The following is a 19283-nucleotide window of genomic DNA, read 5'->3' as shown; positions in this document are numbered from 1 at the left end:
TCACGTATTACGTACATTCTTCTACGTGTTTGCACATTTAAATTCACCATAAATTTATAAGTATCCGCAGTACATAAAACACCGTCCCCTATAATGCCGCTTGGCAGAGTCAGGAGCTCGGAAATTTATCGAAGACGATAGTTCCAACAAGAAGACCAAAATGTTGAAATACGGGAACGCTATACTTAAAACCGCGCGCAAATTAATGCCTACTAGCTGGCGAGCAATAAAGTGTGGCTTAAATTAAAGCGACTTTAGGGAACCATTCGCTTCTAACTATTCGTCTAGATAGCCTATTCGTGCTAATTATATATTCCATTGCTTTTACCTTTCTATTCTCCTCTCCGATCCTTTTCGTCTCGAAACGAGTTTTGTTTAATCGATATTCATCCCAGTCACGTGGATTCGATTTTGCTCGCGACTTCCTCTTCTTCTTCTTTTACGCTTTTCAATTTTCATAGAAGCACTTATCGGGAAAAGTAGGAATCGTGGGTAAAAAGAAAGCACGATAAGTGAAGAAAGGAGGCAGTGGTTCATAAATTACGATTAGTCGAGCTTGCGGCGAGATTATCGCAATAACGGGACAATGATCGAACGACGATTCAGTCTGGCGAAGTCGTGTTCCTCTCTGTTTCTCTCGCGTGAGGCTTTTCGCTTACTAATATTCAAAATGCCACTTCGAGTCAAAATAATAAAATATTTCAGTTTTTACCTTTTTGTTAAACAAATCATTCGTGCTTTCATTTCTGAACCAAATACTCTGTCGATATTTAAAACTCCATAATTATATCGATTTTAGTTATTCTTCTAACCGATAGTCTTAATTTTCGATCATCGAACTCAGAAAATCCAGGACAAATCTGGTCATCCTCCGGACCAAAACGTTTCAGCTTATTTTAACTAATTCTATTCGATTCGTTTTAACCATTAAATTATCCAAGAGAGATTTCTCTGGTTCTATGATTAACAGGAGTTGGTGATCTCTTTTTGTAGACCAGGCCATCATGGACGTTGAGGCAGCGCTGCTGGAGAACTCTCCAACACTGTCGACGATCTCGTCGGATTGCACCGACACCACATATTCCGGACCCGGTTCGCCCTATTCCCCGGAATCGCCGATCATCGTCACCTCCTCGTACAAGAAGACAAAGGATGACGAGATCACGCCTAGACCGACGCCCAGGCACCCGCTACCGCCCCGGAAGCCCAACTTCCGGATACGACCGCCCTACCTTATGATCTGTATCAGCATCATAGAGGTAACTCTAATAAATCCACTCGTTTGTCCATCTTTCACAAACTTTATCTATCGATCGATAATTTCATCCTAAATAGACTGTGTAGAATATTTATGCGAATTCATATCTTTAATGGCACGGATAAAGAATTGAAACTACCTAAAAAAAAAAGAAAAAAAATGTGTGTATTACTCTAAACGTTCGAAAGTTAAATAAGTTTGAATGAAAAATTTATGTTTGAAATTAAGTTTAGAATAGTTTGGATAGCTTGTTTCTCGTGTTTCATATATTTCTGCATATGCGCGAACGCTTCTTCGTATTTATATTTGTACACCGATATAAATGTAATCGCGCGACTATTCGCAATCTGCTAATAGATTAGAATTTTGAAATATGTGCGTCCGTGAACGTAACTATGGGACGTTTGTTAGAATGATTTCGAGCTAGAACAAGGATGTTTGCGAATGAATGGCGAAGTTCGAGTGGAACTCACGATTTCGGTAATTTGATTTGGAAATAGACGTGTTCTTGAATGGTTTGCGAGACTTCGCCGTGATTCATAATTGAGCACTGATTAATGGAAGGTTTTTGGGATGGGTCGTGAACCGTTTGAGTGCAGTGCAATTTACAAATGGAGGTGAAAATTAATTACAAGATAAAGATTGTTTTAATCCAACCGAATGGAAGCCTCGAACGATAGTCTAAGTGTAGGTTCGGCGGTATATTTTGCGGAAGAGCGGTTTTTAAGTTCCATTTACTTTTACTCAATCAGTTTTAAATATCCAGCGTTCTTCTCGTGTTCTACGTTACGTCGCTTGCTGGCGAAATATCTGCAACTTTCGCATGTGCTAGAATGATCGTCGCTGTACCGTGAAATTTTCGTTCCCGTTTTCCCACCCTCGACAGCAAACAATTCTACAGAAGCGAGAAATCGGCGAAAAGAGGTCGCGCCTCTATCGACAATTACAAAAGGAAGCTTTCGATCTCTAGCAAAAATAAAGAGTCCTGCGCGTCGATATTATTCCGCGTGACGTCGAATCCGGGAAACCGGATGCTCACCGAAAAACGTGAATGCATTGCACGAGTCGTCCGAGCTCGAAAAATTTCCCATTAGCCGGGCTAATGCGTCGTTGAGGCTGTTCTGCGACAAGGACGAGACGATGGGAATCTCTCTCAATTATTCGCACGAGTTCCCGAAGGAATATCGTACTGGTATTTCAAGAAACTCTAGCTCGACTTGAACGAAGGGGAGGAAAAAATAAGAGAAGGGAAGAGGAACGAAGACGAAGAAGAAAGAGGGGAAAAAATGGAGTCGAGACGTTCCTCAGTCTGTTCTATATCTTTCTTTTTTCGTACTTTCGCGTTCCTCCGTCGGATTCTTCTCTCTGGCTCGATAATAATTCCAGTGAGCTTATTCGAGCACTTCCGGAAGCTCGCCGGTACGAGCAGCGAACGTGGCGGATAAAATGCGCCGAGTGAAAGCCACCAAGTTAAATGCACCTTTCTTTCCTCGCTCAGTTTCACGCAATAAAACAGAAGTTAACGCTGTCGACGGAGTTAATGAAACGGCGCGAGATCGGCGGTTGAAAAGAATGGCGGCCCGCGATGCGGAGGTCCGATTTCCACGCGATAATCGAGCGGATAACAGCGACAGAACGATTATCTTGCGGGATGTTCTGCAATGGATATTGCGATCGTCCTGAATTACATCGTTCAAAGTTTTCACACACCTGTCGGAAGTAAGCGAATTAATTTACACGTTCAGGAAATTTTAGAACGAACGATTCTGTTTCCTCTTGGGGAACGTTCACGAGTAGATACCGAAAATCCTCTGAATTTAGTGATTTTTAAAGTTTCCAAAATCGTTAGAGGGGAAAACTTCTGTTGATTCGAGCGGTTGCTAATTTGAAAATTTTTTAAATTAGAACGAGCAATGTTTTTTCATCTTTTTTTGGTTCTTCGCCTTAAACAGAGTTCTCGAATGGGTATCGCAGCTACTGTCGTAATGAATTTGATCTTTTAAGACTCTCAAGATAAATCTCTGCCTGTTCCTTCGCATCATTAGTCTCAGTTGTGAAGTTTGATAATTCGATATTGATAGTAGACGTAAACAGTGGCTAATGGGCTTTTTTAAATCGATATCCAAGAGAAAGATAAGAGATATTTCTTGGTTGTTAAAAAAGATAAGTAGAAAGTATTATGGGAATATTTAAAGTCGTAACAGTTGGTCCAAGTTAGTCAACTTCGTGACAAAAGATACAAGATTAATCTTGAATAAGAGCGAAAATTTGTACAGTTCCATTTAAGTTAGGAAATGCTTTTCACGATCCAAAGTACGTAGTATGTTTAATAATTACATTTCTTGTAACGACTTTTACGTTCGCTCGCGCAAGAGACATTAATATTTAATATTTATTTTACAAACGATGCACAATTACGTACAAAGGCAATGTTTATTACGTAACTTGTTGAAAATTGACAATCGAGTTCGACGCCACCTCATTCAGAGCTTTTACACCTGCCTACATTCACCAAAGGCAATAATAATAACAACGAATAAATTACACTCTTCCCCCATTTTTCATCCTATCGGAATATACGATATTGTCAATTATCTCGCAGATAAAAAGAAGCAAATTTCCACTTTGCCACCATTGAACAAGTACGTTCGTTAGAATTCCAGCTGTAAATATAAATGATCTATATATTACTGTCATTTTATACTGAATCAAGATACAACGTATTTGCAGCTACTCAGAGTTGCCAAAAATACACGCCGTTCTACAGTTACTTTTGTGGCAATTGACCAGAAAATTTCACTCGATCGATCGATTTCTGCATATACTTTGCCACGATTACAATTCCTCTCTCTCTTTCTCTGTTTCTCTCTGTCGTACGAAACAGGTTCCAGCAGAAGGCGAATAATCCAAAACCGCGTAAAATTCCTGTTCCTCCAGCAATAAAGGGATATTCGACGAACTGTGCTCGACCCGGAGAACAGCCCTCTCTGGTAAAATCAGAGTTGGCGCGGTGGCTGATTCGTCGAAACAGAGAGGAATCTAATCGGCGTGCAGGTCCAGTTTCGCGCGATGAAACGAACGATAACGTTTTCCAGCCGTGTGGACCTTTAATGAAAACGCTGAGATAGCGGAAACGGCGGTATCCTGGTTGAAACGCTCGGCGAAAAGTCAACTTCCGTTTCGGTAATAATCGTGCCACCGACGCGACGGTTCGCACCGCGTTTCTCGCGTGTAATAACGCCACCAGGAGAGGATGTAGGATAACGAACGCGATAAATCAGAAGTAAAAACGTGCACCTGTAAATATAGCTCGTTAGAGAGTTCTGATAAATCACTAGAAACTTCCCATCCAAGGGGGGAAGTCTCCTAACGCCAGCACAATCGCCGTTAATCGCTGGATACCAATTTTTCAATCGTAACTGCTCGAATCTGTTGTAGAAACGACGACAAATTGGTGAATTTCCGATGCAGATAGAAAACCGGAGGATTAGAGCGTGGAAAGGACTTTCGAATGTTTGAATTACCGTATGAATTTCTGTTGAGAATTTTGGATCTTAATAGCCGAAATAACGGTATAGGAACATTAAATTTACACTTGGGATTTATACTAGAATAGTTATATATTTATTTGATAAACGATTTCAAAGATATTCATCGATACACATTTGCACGCGTCTCAGCACTTTCTTCCATACCATCCTTTGTTTTCGAGACGCCGCGCGCACACATACTTGATGTTCACATACATGTATACGCTACTACGCAGCTAATCCAGTCCAGCACATAAAATTATACATATCTCAATAATTTCAATCGACAACGATAAATAGTATTAAAGAGATTCGAGAACGTTTGAAAGTTTTTGTCACGATTATAGGACCTTGTAGTTTTCTACTTTATTTGTCACAGTAGAAATATCGGATGCGTTATTTTTATTCGTATTCACGTTTTATCGAATATCGCTCGCTAATAAATGTACTTTTTCTTTCTTTTTTCTCTTCTTTTTTCAAATAAATTGAAGCGTAAAGTTCTATAGTTAAGCAGAGAATCGAAAAATACTCGTATACATTTGTTTCCGTAGGCGGTCGACAGTTTATGATTTATTTAATGGAAGAAACGAAAACGAAACTTGTACACGACCAATCCATGAACTTTATCGTTCTCTCGAGCGATGTTATATCTCGGCAACGCTGACCATAGATCCTACAGGCGTATTTTTTTCTTCAGATCGAGTCTCCCGTCGGATATAAAATTTCACGATAGAAATTTCAAACAGAAATGAAAAATTGAAAGTACGAGATTCCTATTGGATCGTCTGTCGTTACAATAGTACAATAGTTTCGATCGATTGTGCGTTAAACTCGATTCACAGATCTCTTGGGACATCATTTTGTATCTATAGGCTAGCAACGTGAGACAATATCAATCTATTCATTGTTTTAATATTTAGGTCACTTGAAATATCGACAGTATATTTTTCTTCCTTTTATCTGTTTTTAATTATTTTTATTTATTCTATATTTATCGTTTTACATAAATAAAATTCATGATATTGCTAGTAATAAAATGTCAAATTCATATCACATAAATGATCTACAATTTTAGCGAGTATCGAACATCGATAGCATGAATTTTAAAATATTAGAGCAATTTTCATTTTCTATCGTTATCGTTTTCAAGTATCAGGTTTTGCTATTTTTGACTATTGTATATTTGTTTTGTTTTTTCTCTCTAAAATCTGTTACTGTGGAATTTTAGCAAACTCTACGTTTTTATACGTTTTGATATATTTTTCTCCTTAACCGTTACATTCTTTCATATTACTATTTCCAATCGTCAATACCAATTTTACCTTAAATTTCAACTATTACATTTCCATCGTTTCATATAGAAGATCATCGAGAACGCATTTGCCTTTCGTTATTTCCCTTTTATCAAGAACCATGGGTTCCACGAAACAGAATCTTCTTTATTCGTAATTTTTCGGCTGCGATGTCCGATAATTTTTAATCAAATCCATCTCGATGCTTGCTGTACGCAGGAATTTCCAGATTTATTACTTCGAGCGATCCGATGGTCCTGAAAACCTCGCTAAACTCGCTGTATAATCAGAACCCGGTCGAATCGAGAGAAATCGTCCGATGACGACAGGTGTTTCTAGCCTGACAACTATATGCCTCCGACAACCATCCAGTTTCGGCAGCAAAAAAAAAAAAAAAAAAAAAAAAGAAAAGAGAGGAAAAAATAGAAAAAAAAGGATTGATGTTCTCGTGGATGTTTTGACGTGCTTCGTGTTCCGTGGAAATTTATTCGTTGACCATCCCGATAAATGGCGAGGAAATTCGTTTTATGAATAATTTCGTTCGAACAGACTAGTCCCAGTGGTTCTACGATCGCCGAAATAATTGGAAAAGCTGTTTATTGGCGTTCGTGCTCGTCCATTTATATCAGCGAAATTCCTGACAGACACTGTGTACCGATATTCTTTTAAAGTTCGTCATTCGTATTCCAGTCTATAAATCATTTATTAGAAATTCCTGCGTAATTCGATGATATTGCGAACCCTTCAATTATAAGATCCCATTTCAATCGAAGAAGTGACAACAAACGTCCACTTAATCACGTTCAAACACGCGTAATACGTCTCTCAGGCTTCGAACGAGACTGTCCGCCCTCGAAACTTATCGTAAAACGTGCCCCTCCTTCTCATTATTCAGAAACTTCTAGCTTTTCTTATCGTCCATCCGCGAAACTGGAAATTCAAGCGCACATGCCCATGTATCAAAGTTTCCGTGGCCATTTTCATAGCGCATATTTACTCGGCAGTTTAGCCCAGACTTACGACACGCCGCCAGCTCGTTGGACCACAAATCGTACAAAATCTCGTATCTCTTTCTCCACTCCTCTAGCTCCTGTTCGCTACGATCTTTTCGCTCTTTTCCGCGGAGAAACGTTTCTTCTTACGTTTGACCCGACGTGTTCGCGCCCCGGATCGCGACACAAGGCTTTCCCCCCGCGTAAATCATCCAGCGATGCGGATACACGCCGCTTTCGTGCCCCCCTTTTCCCTTTTATCTTTACGCCCCAGCTTTTACGACCACTGTGTGCCTTTCAGTCGCGGCACGTTGTTTAATGTAAATAAGGTAAGACGAAGGATTCGAAGATTTGGAAACTACAGAATTGCAAATTAGAGGATTCGGAAATTTTAATATCTCGACATTTGGAGATTCGAAGATATCCGGAGATGCGGAAATTTGAAAATTTTAGAATCGTTTTTAATCTTTATTGGGCGGTGTTCAAACTACGTTGAAATGTCTGTGATCAAAGTAAGATTCATCCTCAACTTAGCAAATATATTTTCGATATAGTTTTGCTGTCATAATTAGCTGCGATTGTTGATAATGCTAGAAAAAGCAAGAATATTGGCGAAATTTCCACGTGGCAAACTCTATTCGGTTCATCGACTGAACCGAAGGAGCAAAAACTCGAACGCGCATTATCGATGAACAACCTAGCGAATAATTAATTCCATTGGCGTATGGAAATTCAACCAGGCAAAATGGTAATTAATCAAAACTGCTTGTTTAATGCCGAATAAACACTGCCGTCGCGTCGTTGTCAGCCTTTAAATAATGAACGATCCGAATATCCCTAGCGTTATTATGAATGATAATTGACGCCGTGCACGGTGTGCTTAGCTGCGAGAAAAGACGCTGTGTTATCGCGAAACCAGCCGTATAATTCGTTCATTGTCGTGAAAATGGCTGGCGTGGCGTAACGCCGTGAATTTAATTGGAATTAAGATTTTCTGAAAACCTTCGTTTCTTAGAACGTCGTGCAACTTTCAAATTATATTCCTTGCCAAATCCTTACAAGCAACGTTTCACCGAGTCGAACAAATACAACCGCAACGATACGAAACAACTGAAATTCAATCACAAACTTTCTATATTTCTTGCGACAAACAAAACTCATCCTTAAAACACCTTCCATCGTATCGTGCAAATTCTACACAGTGTCAAGACCATACGATACTATTCAAATACGATTTTTATAAAACCCTGTATCCTTTGTCAAAGGTCAGCCTTGAAACACGTTTCACTAGAAAATTCAAATATCAATCTCAATTTTCGAACGCTGTTTGCTAGAACCTTACCCTTGCGAACACGTAACGCTGCACGTTATCACGCATCCTGTACGCTAAATAGCATGACATCGACGATTGAAATGCATTCTGGATGACGACAGATAGCCGTTCACTGCCTGGGAGACGAGGCGACGTTGCGCAGGTGGTTGGTCTACGATCCACGTCAGAGGGTGCAGGGCTGGAGGTTCGTCTCGTACATGCTGCTGCACTCGAACGCGCTTCACCTTGCGTTGAACGTAGTCATCCAACTGGTGCTCGCCACTCCGCTCGAGGTGAGTTAATCAAACTAATTGTCGACCAGCCAGTCTCGTTCGTTGGCTACTCTTTCTCTTTTCTCATTCGCGACGCTCGGCAAAGTGTATCTTTGGCTGAACCGATCGATCGCGTTCAAAGGGGCTGCGCATCGAGTGAAAAGTCATTATCGAAAGAACACAAAGGCATGGAAAGAACGGCAGTTGGAATTTAACATTAGAACTATCGAGGGATAAAACATGCGTCAGAGAAATTAAAGCGTAATGTATGCACGAATGTACACAGGCTATCGGTATTTTATTTTTGTTTAGTCATTCGCTATATTGGCATTTAAACAACGTTTGAATTAATGGTTCTTCGATGTAGATAGACGAACGTTGTTTCGATTAAGAATTATGCCGGTTCCGTTTAAAATGTAAAACATACGCGATCTTTATTTATAACCTACGATATCTCCCTCGGTCTTCCGTTACTTTTTACGAAATATCTTCTCCTAACGAGCCACCGTTTATCCGTAGATTTCGCAAAAAGGTCACAAAAAATTCGCGATATTTGCCGTCGTAAATCTAGAAAATTTGTACGAGTCGAATCATTACAGATTGGTCATTTCGGCGTTGGCAAATTTGTAAAACTTTTACGGAAAATAACGGATTGCTTATTTCGATCATCGTTATCGATCGATCAAATATATATAACATTTCTATGGGAAGTGACGAATGAGTTATTCGAAACACTGTGATAGTTCTAATATTAAATGGATGGAAAATTTTACACTGGCTAATTGATCGAAATTTATCATCCCTTTTCATTCTGTTTCTCTTGTATTTTGTCATTATCTAAATTTTTTAGTTATTCGATTAATATTCGACGATCGAAGAGAGAATTTCGTATTAGAAAGAATGTTCTCTAAGGGCATAGAAAATATTTCGTCGAACGAACGAAAGACGATATCGGTGGTCGTAGGTGGAACAGGGTCGAATAGGGGTGGCAACCATCTACTTAGGAGGTGGTGTTTGCGGAGCCCTTGGAGCATCTCTTCTTCAACCGAGCCTCTTCCTGGTCGGCGCTTCTGCGGGTGTCTATGCTTTACTTACCAGTCATCTGGCGCATCTTTACCTGGTTAGTTACAAATTATATTATTCTGCTATTATTCACATACGTATGCATATAAAATAAAATTTACCTATGCAGAAATCGTCGATTCCTTTTTATCTTCCTTTGCATCCTTATTATACAGTGAAGTAACGTTTCAAATCGAAAGTTTTAAATCTACACTTACGCACATAGAAGAAAACTGCGCTTCTAGGCGACTAGGCAACGATTGTTCAACTTGCTTCGTACAATTTTAATTTGCCCGAACTTGCAACATTCTACTACGATCTTCTACAACGAACTCTAACACAACCGTCTAGTTTCGTTCGTCTTTTATTATTTGTAACGTCACCGACATACTTCCCAGATAATTAAAAGAAGATGTTCCATGTCGTTTACAATCACCTTAGTTGCCCAGAAGTTCGTAATCTTATTGTAAATACACCATGATCCAACTTTCTGCAACTTCGTTCTACTGCGCGTCTACTGCTGCGTTTCCAGTTTTAATGCCATCAAGATTTCCTTAGAAACGAAACCTTGCGACATCTTCTCGAATTAATACTTCTGCTTCGTTCCAATTTCCCTTAACGCGATCAAACGCAAAGAACTTTTATCTACCAACCACTCGTCAAACCTTGACTCGTGACTTTTCTCTGTCTTTAATTTCCAGTGTCACGGAGAACTCCGCTACGCCGGCTGGCGTCTAGGTGCCGTGTTACTCTTAGCAAGCGCAGACGTGGCGTCACTCCCAATTCCAGCACTGCTCGGTTGCGGTAGAGTCGGATGGGCAGCTCACGTGGCTGGCGCCCTGGCAGGACCACTCCTAGGGCTGGCAGTGTTCCCGAATCAAAGCAAGAAAGACGCTAGAGGACGAAGATTCGTGAGGTTCGTGCGACTTCTAAGCGCGATCAGCGTGATGCTGCTCGTGGTCGGCGCTATTTTGGGCAACATCTACGTGATCGCGTTGCCACAGCTCAGGAAGCCCTCCTGACAGAGGATCGAGCTGCTCGTCAAGCTCTGCAGACGGTCCTTCCTCATCGTCAAGATCAGGGAGGCCGCCGAGAGCGTTTTCGAGTAGGAAATCGCGCAACTCGCTGGCAATGGGAAAATTTTTACGACGTTGCTCGGACCCAGGGAAAGAAATGATCGTCGTCGAAGTTGGGATCGCGTGAAATTATAAGAAAAGAAAAAGGAAGAGAATTGGAAGATAACGTTAAAGACGAAAAACTTTCGAAACTAAAATTTCTTGAATTTGGAAGCAAAAATAATATGGAACTGTAAATGGAACTGAAAAGCGTCGTTGAAAAGATATGTCGGCGAATGTATTACGGTGACGTGAGGATTTGTAGATTGATATTGCGTGGAAGAAAAATTGTTGTTCGAACTGCGCAAATGGGTGAACAATTATATGGAAGGAAAAATAAAACGTTGGATATAAATGAAACGGAACGGAAAAGCATCGTGCGCTGTTAAAGAGCAAGTGGTTGATGTACAACGTGGGCGTAGATCGATTGGAGCAGCTACTCGCAGACTGTTGTTGCGATACGCGTGGAAGAACAAATTTTGTAAACCGTGCAAATGGGTAAACAATTAAACGAAGAGAAGAGTAAGAAGCTCGTGGGAGGTATTACGATTGAAGACTATTTGCAAGTCGTTGTTGCGATACGCGTGGAAGAAGAGATGCTTCGAACTGTTCAGTTGAGTGAATAATTAAATTGAAGGAGTAGAAGGCTTCTTATTTGTAGCGATTGTCGGATATAAATTGAGAAGAAGGAAATTGAAGATGGATGGAAATGTATCTATCGAAGCAGGAAGAAAGCAGAAGAGGGACAAAGATACATGTACGTTAATCTTATTAAGAACTTGGCTAAACTTAGAGTTTATCAAGCCGAGAAAAGCGTGCGTTTAATTACAAAAGGAGAAATACTTTCCGCAACAAATATTTAAATATTTAAGGGAACGAAAATCGCTGAGGAATTAAAACGGTCCAGCGATTTCTATCGAAATAATATTTACCTTTACCGAAACTGCCAGAAGAGAACCACTCACCGAATGAATCGCCTAAAATAGATAAAAATAAAAATAAAGAAAAAGCAAGATCAATCGATCAACCAAAAAAAAAAATAAATAAATAAATAAATAAATATAAAAAGCGAGAGCAATCTAAACCAATCTTAGGGAGAGAAAGAAGGAAGAAAATTGCCTGAAATTCCAGCTGGCTCGATTCAAGTTTCTTCGACTGTATCGACAGGAATGATCAAGGGTCTGCTTTTCGAAAGAACTATAGCATCCTGTCTGTGTTTAGTATACTTCTCTGCAAGGTCTAGCCGTTCTTCAATTTCTACCTGATGTATTCGGCTAGCGGAAAGCAGCAGAAAGATATTCTGGAAATTTACGTTGGCCAAGCTGTCTCTAATCGTGGGATTACGAGAGGTCGTTGCTCGTGGCCAACGTTTGTTCCAACGGTTGACGAATCGACGTCGTTTCGACGAAGAATGGACGCGTCGTATAAATCGCTTATATCGCGATTCTTTATTGCACTCATCAATGTTAAGACGCCAAGATGAATAGGAAACTTCGACTTGACGCTTTTTGGTGTTTGTTTGGATGAAAGCGGAGGAGCTGGATTCTGAAAGAGGCGTAGAATTCCATTTGGAGATGGATGTAGAACTCTCGATTGTACACCTTCGACGATTGAAAAGAAGCGAGAAGAAGGAATTGACGGGACTGGGATTGTTTAACGGTGAACGTAGAACTTTTAATTGCACCCTCGGCGAACGGAGAAAAGATAGAAAGAAGAAATTGAAAGAGTTGCACCGTATAATGACGGGATCAGTAAGTTTGACCGTGTGTTTGATAAATAGCAGAATGTTGAAAGTAGAGATTAAGGTAACTACTGATTTGGTTCTTCGATAATGCGTGCCATGTGAAACGATGGATTTGGTTGTTCAACTTTAGACCCCTTAACTTTCAACGAAGGAGGAATAAATTGAAAGGAGAAATTGAAGGGAATAGATCGTCGAGAGTTAAAACTTGGTGATATAGTTTCAATTTACTTCAGTTCCTAGGTGGATGAAGAACAGATTGAAATCGGAAGTTAGACAGTGTTCAATAATGAGTGTGATCGATAATAATAAAATACTCTTCGCTGGTTACTCAGTGGCTATGCAGAAAAGATCGGACGAAAGTTGAAGAAAATAGACTGTTGGAAAATAAATTTCGTGTATAATTTCAATTTTCTTTTTAGTTCTCGACGGATGAGAAAGAGATTAAAAGCAAAGGTCGAAGAAAGCAGACTATTCAAAGATAAACTGATACGAACGTTCGACCTTAGCCCTTGATAGATAAAGGAAAAATGTTAAAAGCATAGCTTTTCGCACTTTTGCTGTACATTTAGCGGACGAAGAAAACATGAAACGTTCGTCTTTCTTAGGCAAAAGAAACGATAGAAGGAAAAGTCAAAAAGATTAAAGAAGTTGGACTTCTTAAAGATCGCTGTAGAACTTTAGACTGTACTTGATGTAAAGAGAAACTGTACAATCGAGTGGAGAATCAAAGGTATGAATCTTGTTTTGTGTTCTCGTTCGACGAAACGGTGAGTGAAAGACTGATTCGTGAAAGTTCGAAGGTTAGAGAGAAAGAAGAGCGTTTAATAGGTGGATAAGATGATTTTGTTGAATCGAAGCGTTCAGGACAATGGCACGAGAACTGTAGCGAATGATGTCGATCGGCAGATAGTTGCCGAGGCGACGACTGTACAATTGACTAGTAGTAAGCCTGAAATCCGTTGATTGGTAACGTATTGGTAGACCGTTGTTCCTGGTTGCACGAAAATCGATGAACAAGAGAGACATTACGCTGCGTGTACTTTTCCAAAAAAAAGTCGTTTTTTAAGTTCACTTCATTTATGAACACATGGAATAATTTTTTCAGTCAAGAAATACCTGTTGTACAAATTACATGCTGTAATTTCCAAGCTTTTCCCCTATTTTCTCTTTTTTTCATTATCGAAGAATCCTTAAATGCTGAAGCTCTAAGATGAAAACAGAGTTTCCTGTTGAAGAACAATTTTCCTCCTTAAATTATGTATTTTACTCTAGCAAATTTGCTATCAAAGAGTAATACTTTCACGATTATAGAAAAATGTCTTGTAATTGCTAATTGAGAGCAAAGATTGATTTCTAAACAACTAATTTTAATCAAATTTAATCAGTCACGTTTAGAACGATTTAATAATTGTCCTTCGTACTTGAACGTCTACTATTAGAAATTCCTTTGTTAATTAGAAATATCTTTAATTCGACAATTTTATTATCTTGGCGATTTGAAAATTAACGTTCGTTGATTTTTGTACGTATCCAGGAATAAATAGCGATAATTAGTCGATAAGGATGTTCTAAGGTAATTCTTCGCTATAAAGTAACGATTAAAGTAACGATAAGTTGGGTATTCGTTATTTAAAAAGCGGCTGCGAACGACGAATTCCTCTTATCACTCTTTTTTCCCAGCCGATACCGTGGATGAAACCGGGAGAGAAAATTGCGCGACTCGAGAAATGCATTTCACGATCCCTCGATTCGTCGTCCCAACGATGCGTTTTCCCGTTAAGGTGGATGGTCGTCGAGTCGAGGACGTCGTTGTCGTCAAAGATGACGCGTCGCGGAACGACCTGATTTCCTTCTGAAAAATCGCACCACTACCATTCGAAAGTTATATGTCTCGATCCACTATAATTTTTCGCGTTCAAATCGTTTTATATTCAAAAATTTATTTCCTCTTATCTATCTGTGGTTTTCCTTGCTTTCGAGTTTCGGAATATTATATCGTAGATTTACACGCGTGAATTTTAATTAAAACGCAATGTTAATTGTCCAAAGTATTCTCCCAATATTCTTCCAATTTCTTGAACTTTCCTTAGACTTTGTTTTTACGCATTTTCATCTTTGATTCTCATTATGTATTTTCATCTGTCGTAGTTGCTAGATCAGATTTACTTCTAGCGCTTTTTCAAGTACTTTTCGTGCGCATTCGATTTACCCCCTTTGCGCTCCGATTCTTTCATTTGGCTATCGCTACGTTAAAATGTTGCTCGTCTGTCTCAGAAAGCAAATGTATTCTCGATTAAAAAATCAGGACGTAGTCTTTTACGTAATTCCATAAATAAATTGCCACTTTGCATCTGTTATCGCTCGTGTGATATTCACGAGCCTAAATTCGAGGAAGTTCTTCTAAAATATGCTTAAGGACATGACCCAAGTTTCCCAAAACGGGATCAAAATTAACTTTCTAAACTTCCAAATTTACAAACACTGCCAGTGTACCGTCCCCCTATAACACAGACGTACGCAAGATAATTCCTCCATAATGGAAGATTTCTCTATCTTGAATATTTCTATGGTTTACTATAAATAATAGAGATAGTAATTCTATCGTAGAGTTAATATTGATTTTTATGTAATGTGATACTATAAAGAAGAGAGAAAGAGATGAATGAAAAGACAGGAGGAGATGGCATTTCGTCCTGGAGCTACTAATGGACTCATTAGTAAGGTTTCCCAGGAGGCTCGTGCCTTAGACACGAGGACAGTACGACGGAGGTGACACACCGCGCTCCTCTGACGATTCAGAGGACGCATTTGCATGAACAGGATGCTTAGGCGACGAATTTCAGAGAATTGCCCTGTTGCCACGAATTTCTCTGACGGCGAGTGTACAAGGACCACCGCAATACAGTTTCCCAACTGACCACTATTTTCCCTCAATAATGAATCACTCGTGTCTTCTTCTTCCTCATCTTCTGCGATTCTTCATCTATAATACGAATACTCGATAGAAATTGACTGATTTTTCTCCACTATACAAAACCTTAAACCATCTTGCTCGTTGCATTGTTTGAAAGAAACAATTTTGTTGATACACTGCCCATACCGGTGATCTTTAAATTTAATTAAGATTTAAATTAAGAACCCCTGGGATTCTGCCTCTTCGATCGTGTTCATAAAACTACCAGTTTGCGTAAATATCACCAAAGGACCAAGGAGTATTCAGCTTATCGTAACCTTATGGACGTTTCAATTTCTATAAATTTCGTACAATTGGCGAATTTCAGCTGAATCGCTGCAATTTTTTGTTCTTAATAAACAATTTTATCGATACACTGCCTACATCGGTAATCTTCGCCACACGCATATATTTATTCACTCCACCGTGGTCCAACATATTAAAAGATGAAACAAATCTTTTCAATGATTAATTTAAACTAAGATTTAAATTAAGAACCCTGGAATTCTGCTTCTTCGATCGTGTTCGTAAAACTACGAGTTTGCCTAAATATCCATCAAAGGACCAAGGGGTATTCAGCTTATCGTAATCTTATGGACGTTTCAATTTCTATAAACTTCGTGCAATTGGCGAATTTCAGCTGAATCGCTGCAATTTCTTTCTATAATAGCGATATTAAGAGAATACAAATTTTATAACGTAACTTTACCCCCCCAAAAAATATTCCAAATGAGATATCGCGTCAACGTTATCATTCAAACTTAATTTGCTGATAACCAAAACGATCTGTCTTTTGAAAATTCCCATCTTGAAGTCGTCGAACCCTACAACTTCGAGAATTCGTAATCAAAATTAACGTTTCGAAAGCGAATCTCCGTATCGCGATCGGTAACTTGAGTCATGCGACACGTTCAAATGAAAGACGCTGCCGCAAAGGTGGAGAGAGCGCAAAGGGGTTGCTACTCAGCCTGTTCTCGGCAACTTGCAGCCAGAAATCAGTCGAGTAATCCTATCCCACTGAATCGATCGGTGAGAGTGTATCATTCGCGAGTATGCGATGAAAGAATAGAAGAGACGGCGGAATAGGAGAATTTAATGGAGGTAAACGCGCGCAGAAAATTCCGAGAAGCGCGGAAACGACGCGTGGGGTGTTCACGCGTACGCGAGTGCGAACGTGGGCAGAATTTCGAACGCGGCTCTTAGTTGCTTCTCCTTGCCCCGCGCTCTTATCGCGTATCCTTTCTTTTTCCACGTCCAGAGCAGAGAAATTAAAAATCTCCGTTGCCACGTGCGCTTTTACATTTACGACGCCGTAATCTTTAATTCTATGCGGAAAGTGTTTTTCCGCGATTCTCGCTTCTATGAAAATTCCACGGCAATTTCACCTCTTGTCTCGCGACGTCAAGTCATAAACTATGCGAAAATTACAGATTTGATTCGACAAGAGAAGGTTTCGTAATGTTTGAAACAATGGATGGTTGGGATTTTCATTTTGGTTTCAAACCTGCAGATTGTGGAAATTGTGAACTTATCTTTTATCGATAGGTGTTGTTAAGATGTTGCGCTGGTATTGATGGTTACGTTAATCTGAGACAATTTTTGGTGGAAAAACACGTATTAATTTATTATAATTCGAATTATTAAGATCGTAAGGGATCGTAAGGGGTTAAGCGAGAGTGGTTGCACTTTTATCGGTTAATTAACCCTCTATAATCATCGCCCGTTTTGTTTTTCTTTTAGTTTTCGTATATGATAAAAGAGGTTCCAGTTAATCGTTGAGTTTTTGTTTCAATGTAATAATTATTTACTTATAGGAGGCTAAAAATTATTACTAATAAATTGTTTAACAGTCGTTTTCTAAGATGATCGTTTGATGGCTTAAGGAAATAGAGTAAGATTTAGAGAGTGTAGATATATGAGTAAACAATTTTTGAGTCTCAATTTTACGGTGTTATAGAGGGTGGAAGGAATTTAATTAGTGTTATCTGTAAGATTGTAATTGTTACGTTTGACAATGGAATTTTTGGCGAAGGAATTGTGCAATGGAAGAGGATAATTACTGTGATCAGTAATGGAAAATTCGTTCGAGGAATTGGCTAATTAATCGAAGTATGCGTGTGATGATAGAAGAGAAATGGGAAGAGAAAGTAATTATTATCACCGACTATTTTACTAAAAATAATCGACGGACTAAGAAAACGACTCGTAGTTGAAGTTTCAGGCAACAAATTGCCCGTCGACCAATTCTTGTGCAATAGAACATGGACAGAGAAAAGGGATGAAAGGATCAGATCTTTGAAGGCTGTTAGGGGATAAGAAGCGCTGTTAAAATGCTCTTCCTTGGATTCTTTTCATCAAATCCAGAAAACGTATCGTTGATTTTCAAGAATTCCGATTTTCAACCGATTCGTAGCAAAAAGAGCCGGGACGAGAAAAGAATTTCCGCGTCTCTAACGAAAAGAAACGAAAAGTTGGTGAATTTAAGTGGAAAATCTCGGATAAAACGTCTAATTAATTTTGTTAGAAGCTCGTTGAGAATTTTAAACGGTGGAAAAGTAAATCGAAGATCTTGAAAACCGGCTGGATACGAACGATAAAAAGGAATCCAAGCTTCTCGGGCAAATGGAAAGAATATTCTCGTTCGGGAGCCCGATTTATAGTTTAATCGCGTTTCCTTTGGTTAAGCCGCGACGATGCATTAACGATGCTGCCAAAACCGGAATACAATACATTTATAACTGTACGTAGTACTTACTCGATAGTAAAGTAGCGCGCCGAATCGTGTTCAGATTACCCACAAATTTTCCAAAATTCGTCTTTTCGTATCTACGTCTCGATGAAACGTGCCATCGATAATACAAAATTCGCAAAACAAATTTTTCAAATATTTTCATCGAATAACAATTTATCCCTGTCCATTGATTTTGTTCCCACGTATCACCAAAGATAAGAGAGAGAAGTGGCTGCTCCGTTAGACAATAAGATTTACGCCCGAGGTATTTTTGTTCTTTCATTATTCAAATAATATTATTCAGGAAAATAATCTTTTAAGGTGATAAAAGAACGTCGAATCAAGAAGCGGAAAGATCTCAAGGACATTTGTAAAGTCAACCGCTTTTCACCGTAATTTTCAATGACGATTATTTGTGGGCAATCCGAATGGAAGAAGATGTGTTCTCTCCGGCAATTTAGTCGATCACTGTACCTATGTATTTGTTTATCGATATCATTATACACTTACAGATATACAGACAGGTATACAGACACACACGAGGCGAACTGGCTGTGATTATGTTAGTGTTACGAAACCTACGTCGACACGATTAATAATTATAATAATAATAATAATAATAATAGTAATGATAATACGAATATATCTGTAAATACAACCGACTAATTGGATATAAATATAAATACGATTATATACGCTGTGATTTGATCACGGGCATATTTAACGGAGGGTTGTCACCTCTCCACTGTGTATCGAAACAATCGATTGCCTGCAATAAAGTCGAAATCGTTCCACGATTCCCGTAATCCTGTTGCCTTCTACCTTCAACAAACACACGCTACGGCCGGATTTAGTCCAATTTTACGGATAATTTCCTCTTATAAATGATTGATAGCTGGGACGGTCGATGTTTCGTGACGATGATCGAACGATTAGGAGAAGATCGAACGTGATTCGACCAGAAGGTAAGAGAATTTTTATGTAAATTCATGCTATTATACTTCTCCGTCGAATTGACGAAG

At 39.2% G+C, this 19283-nt stretch overlaps 1 protein-coding gene across 7 annotated transcripts in view; it reads left to right on the top strand.

Annotated features, from left to right (window-relative positions):
* Positions 1-19060, top strand: part of LOC122577925 (protein rhomboid) — a 171570-nt gene extending 152510 nt beyond the window's left edge. For 6 of the 7 annotated variants that reach the window (XM_043749633.1, XM_043749631.1, XM_043749637.1 and 3 more), the window contains 4 exons: positions 994-1259; positions 8507-8677; positions 9621-9776; positions 10420-19060. In XM_043749633.1, the coding sequence (XP_043605568.1) occupies positions 1005-1259; positions 8507-8677; positions 9621-9776; positions 10420-10740 (903 nt within the window). In that variant the 5' untranslated portion in view covers positions 994-1004 and the 3' untranslated portion in view covers positions 10741-19060. The remainder of the gene's footprint in view (positions 1-993; positions 1260-8506; positions 8678-9620; positions 9777-10419) is intronic. The other variant, XM_043749638.1, reaches the window with a different exon arrangement.
* Positions 19061-19283: the final 223 nt, after the last annotated feature.

The sequence above is a fragment of the Bombus pyrosoma genome, linkage group LG3 (genome assembly GCF_014825855.1).
Source record: "Bombus pyrosoma isolate SC7728 linkage group LG3, ASM1482585v1, whole genome shotgun sequence".
Classification (NCBI taxonomy): domain Eukaryota; kingdom Metazoa; phylum Arthropoda; class Insecta; order Hymenoptera; family Apidae; genus Bombus; species Bombus pyrosoma.
The sequence above is the reverse complement of the archived record's forward strand: the minus strand, read 5'-3'. Positions and strand labels throughout refer to the sequence as shown.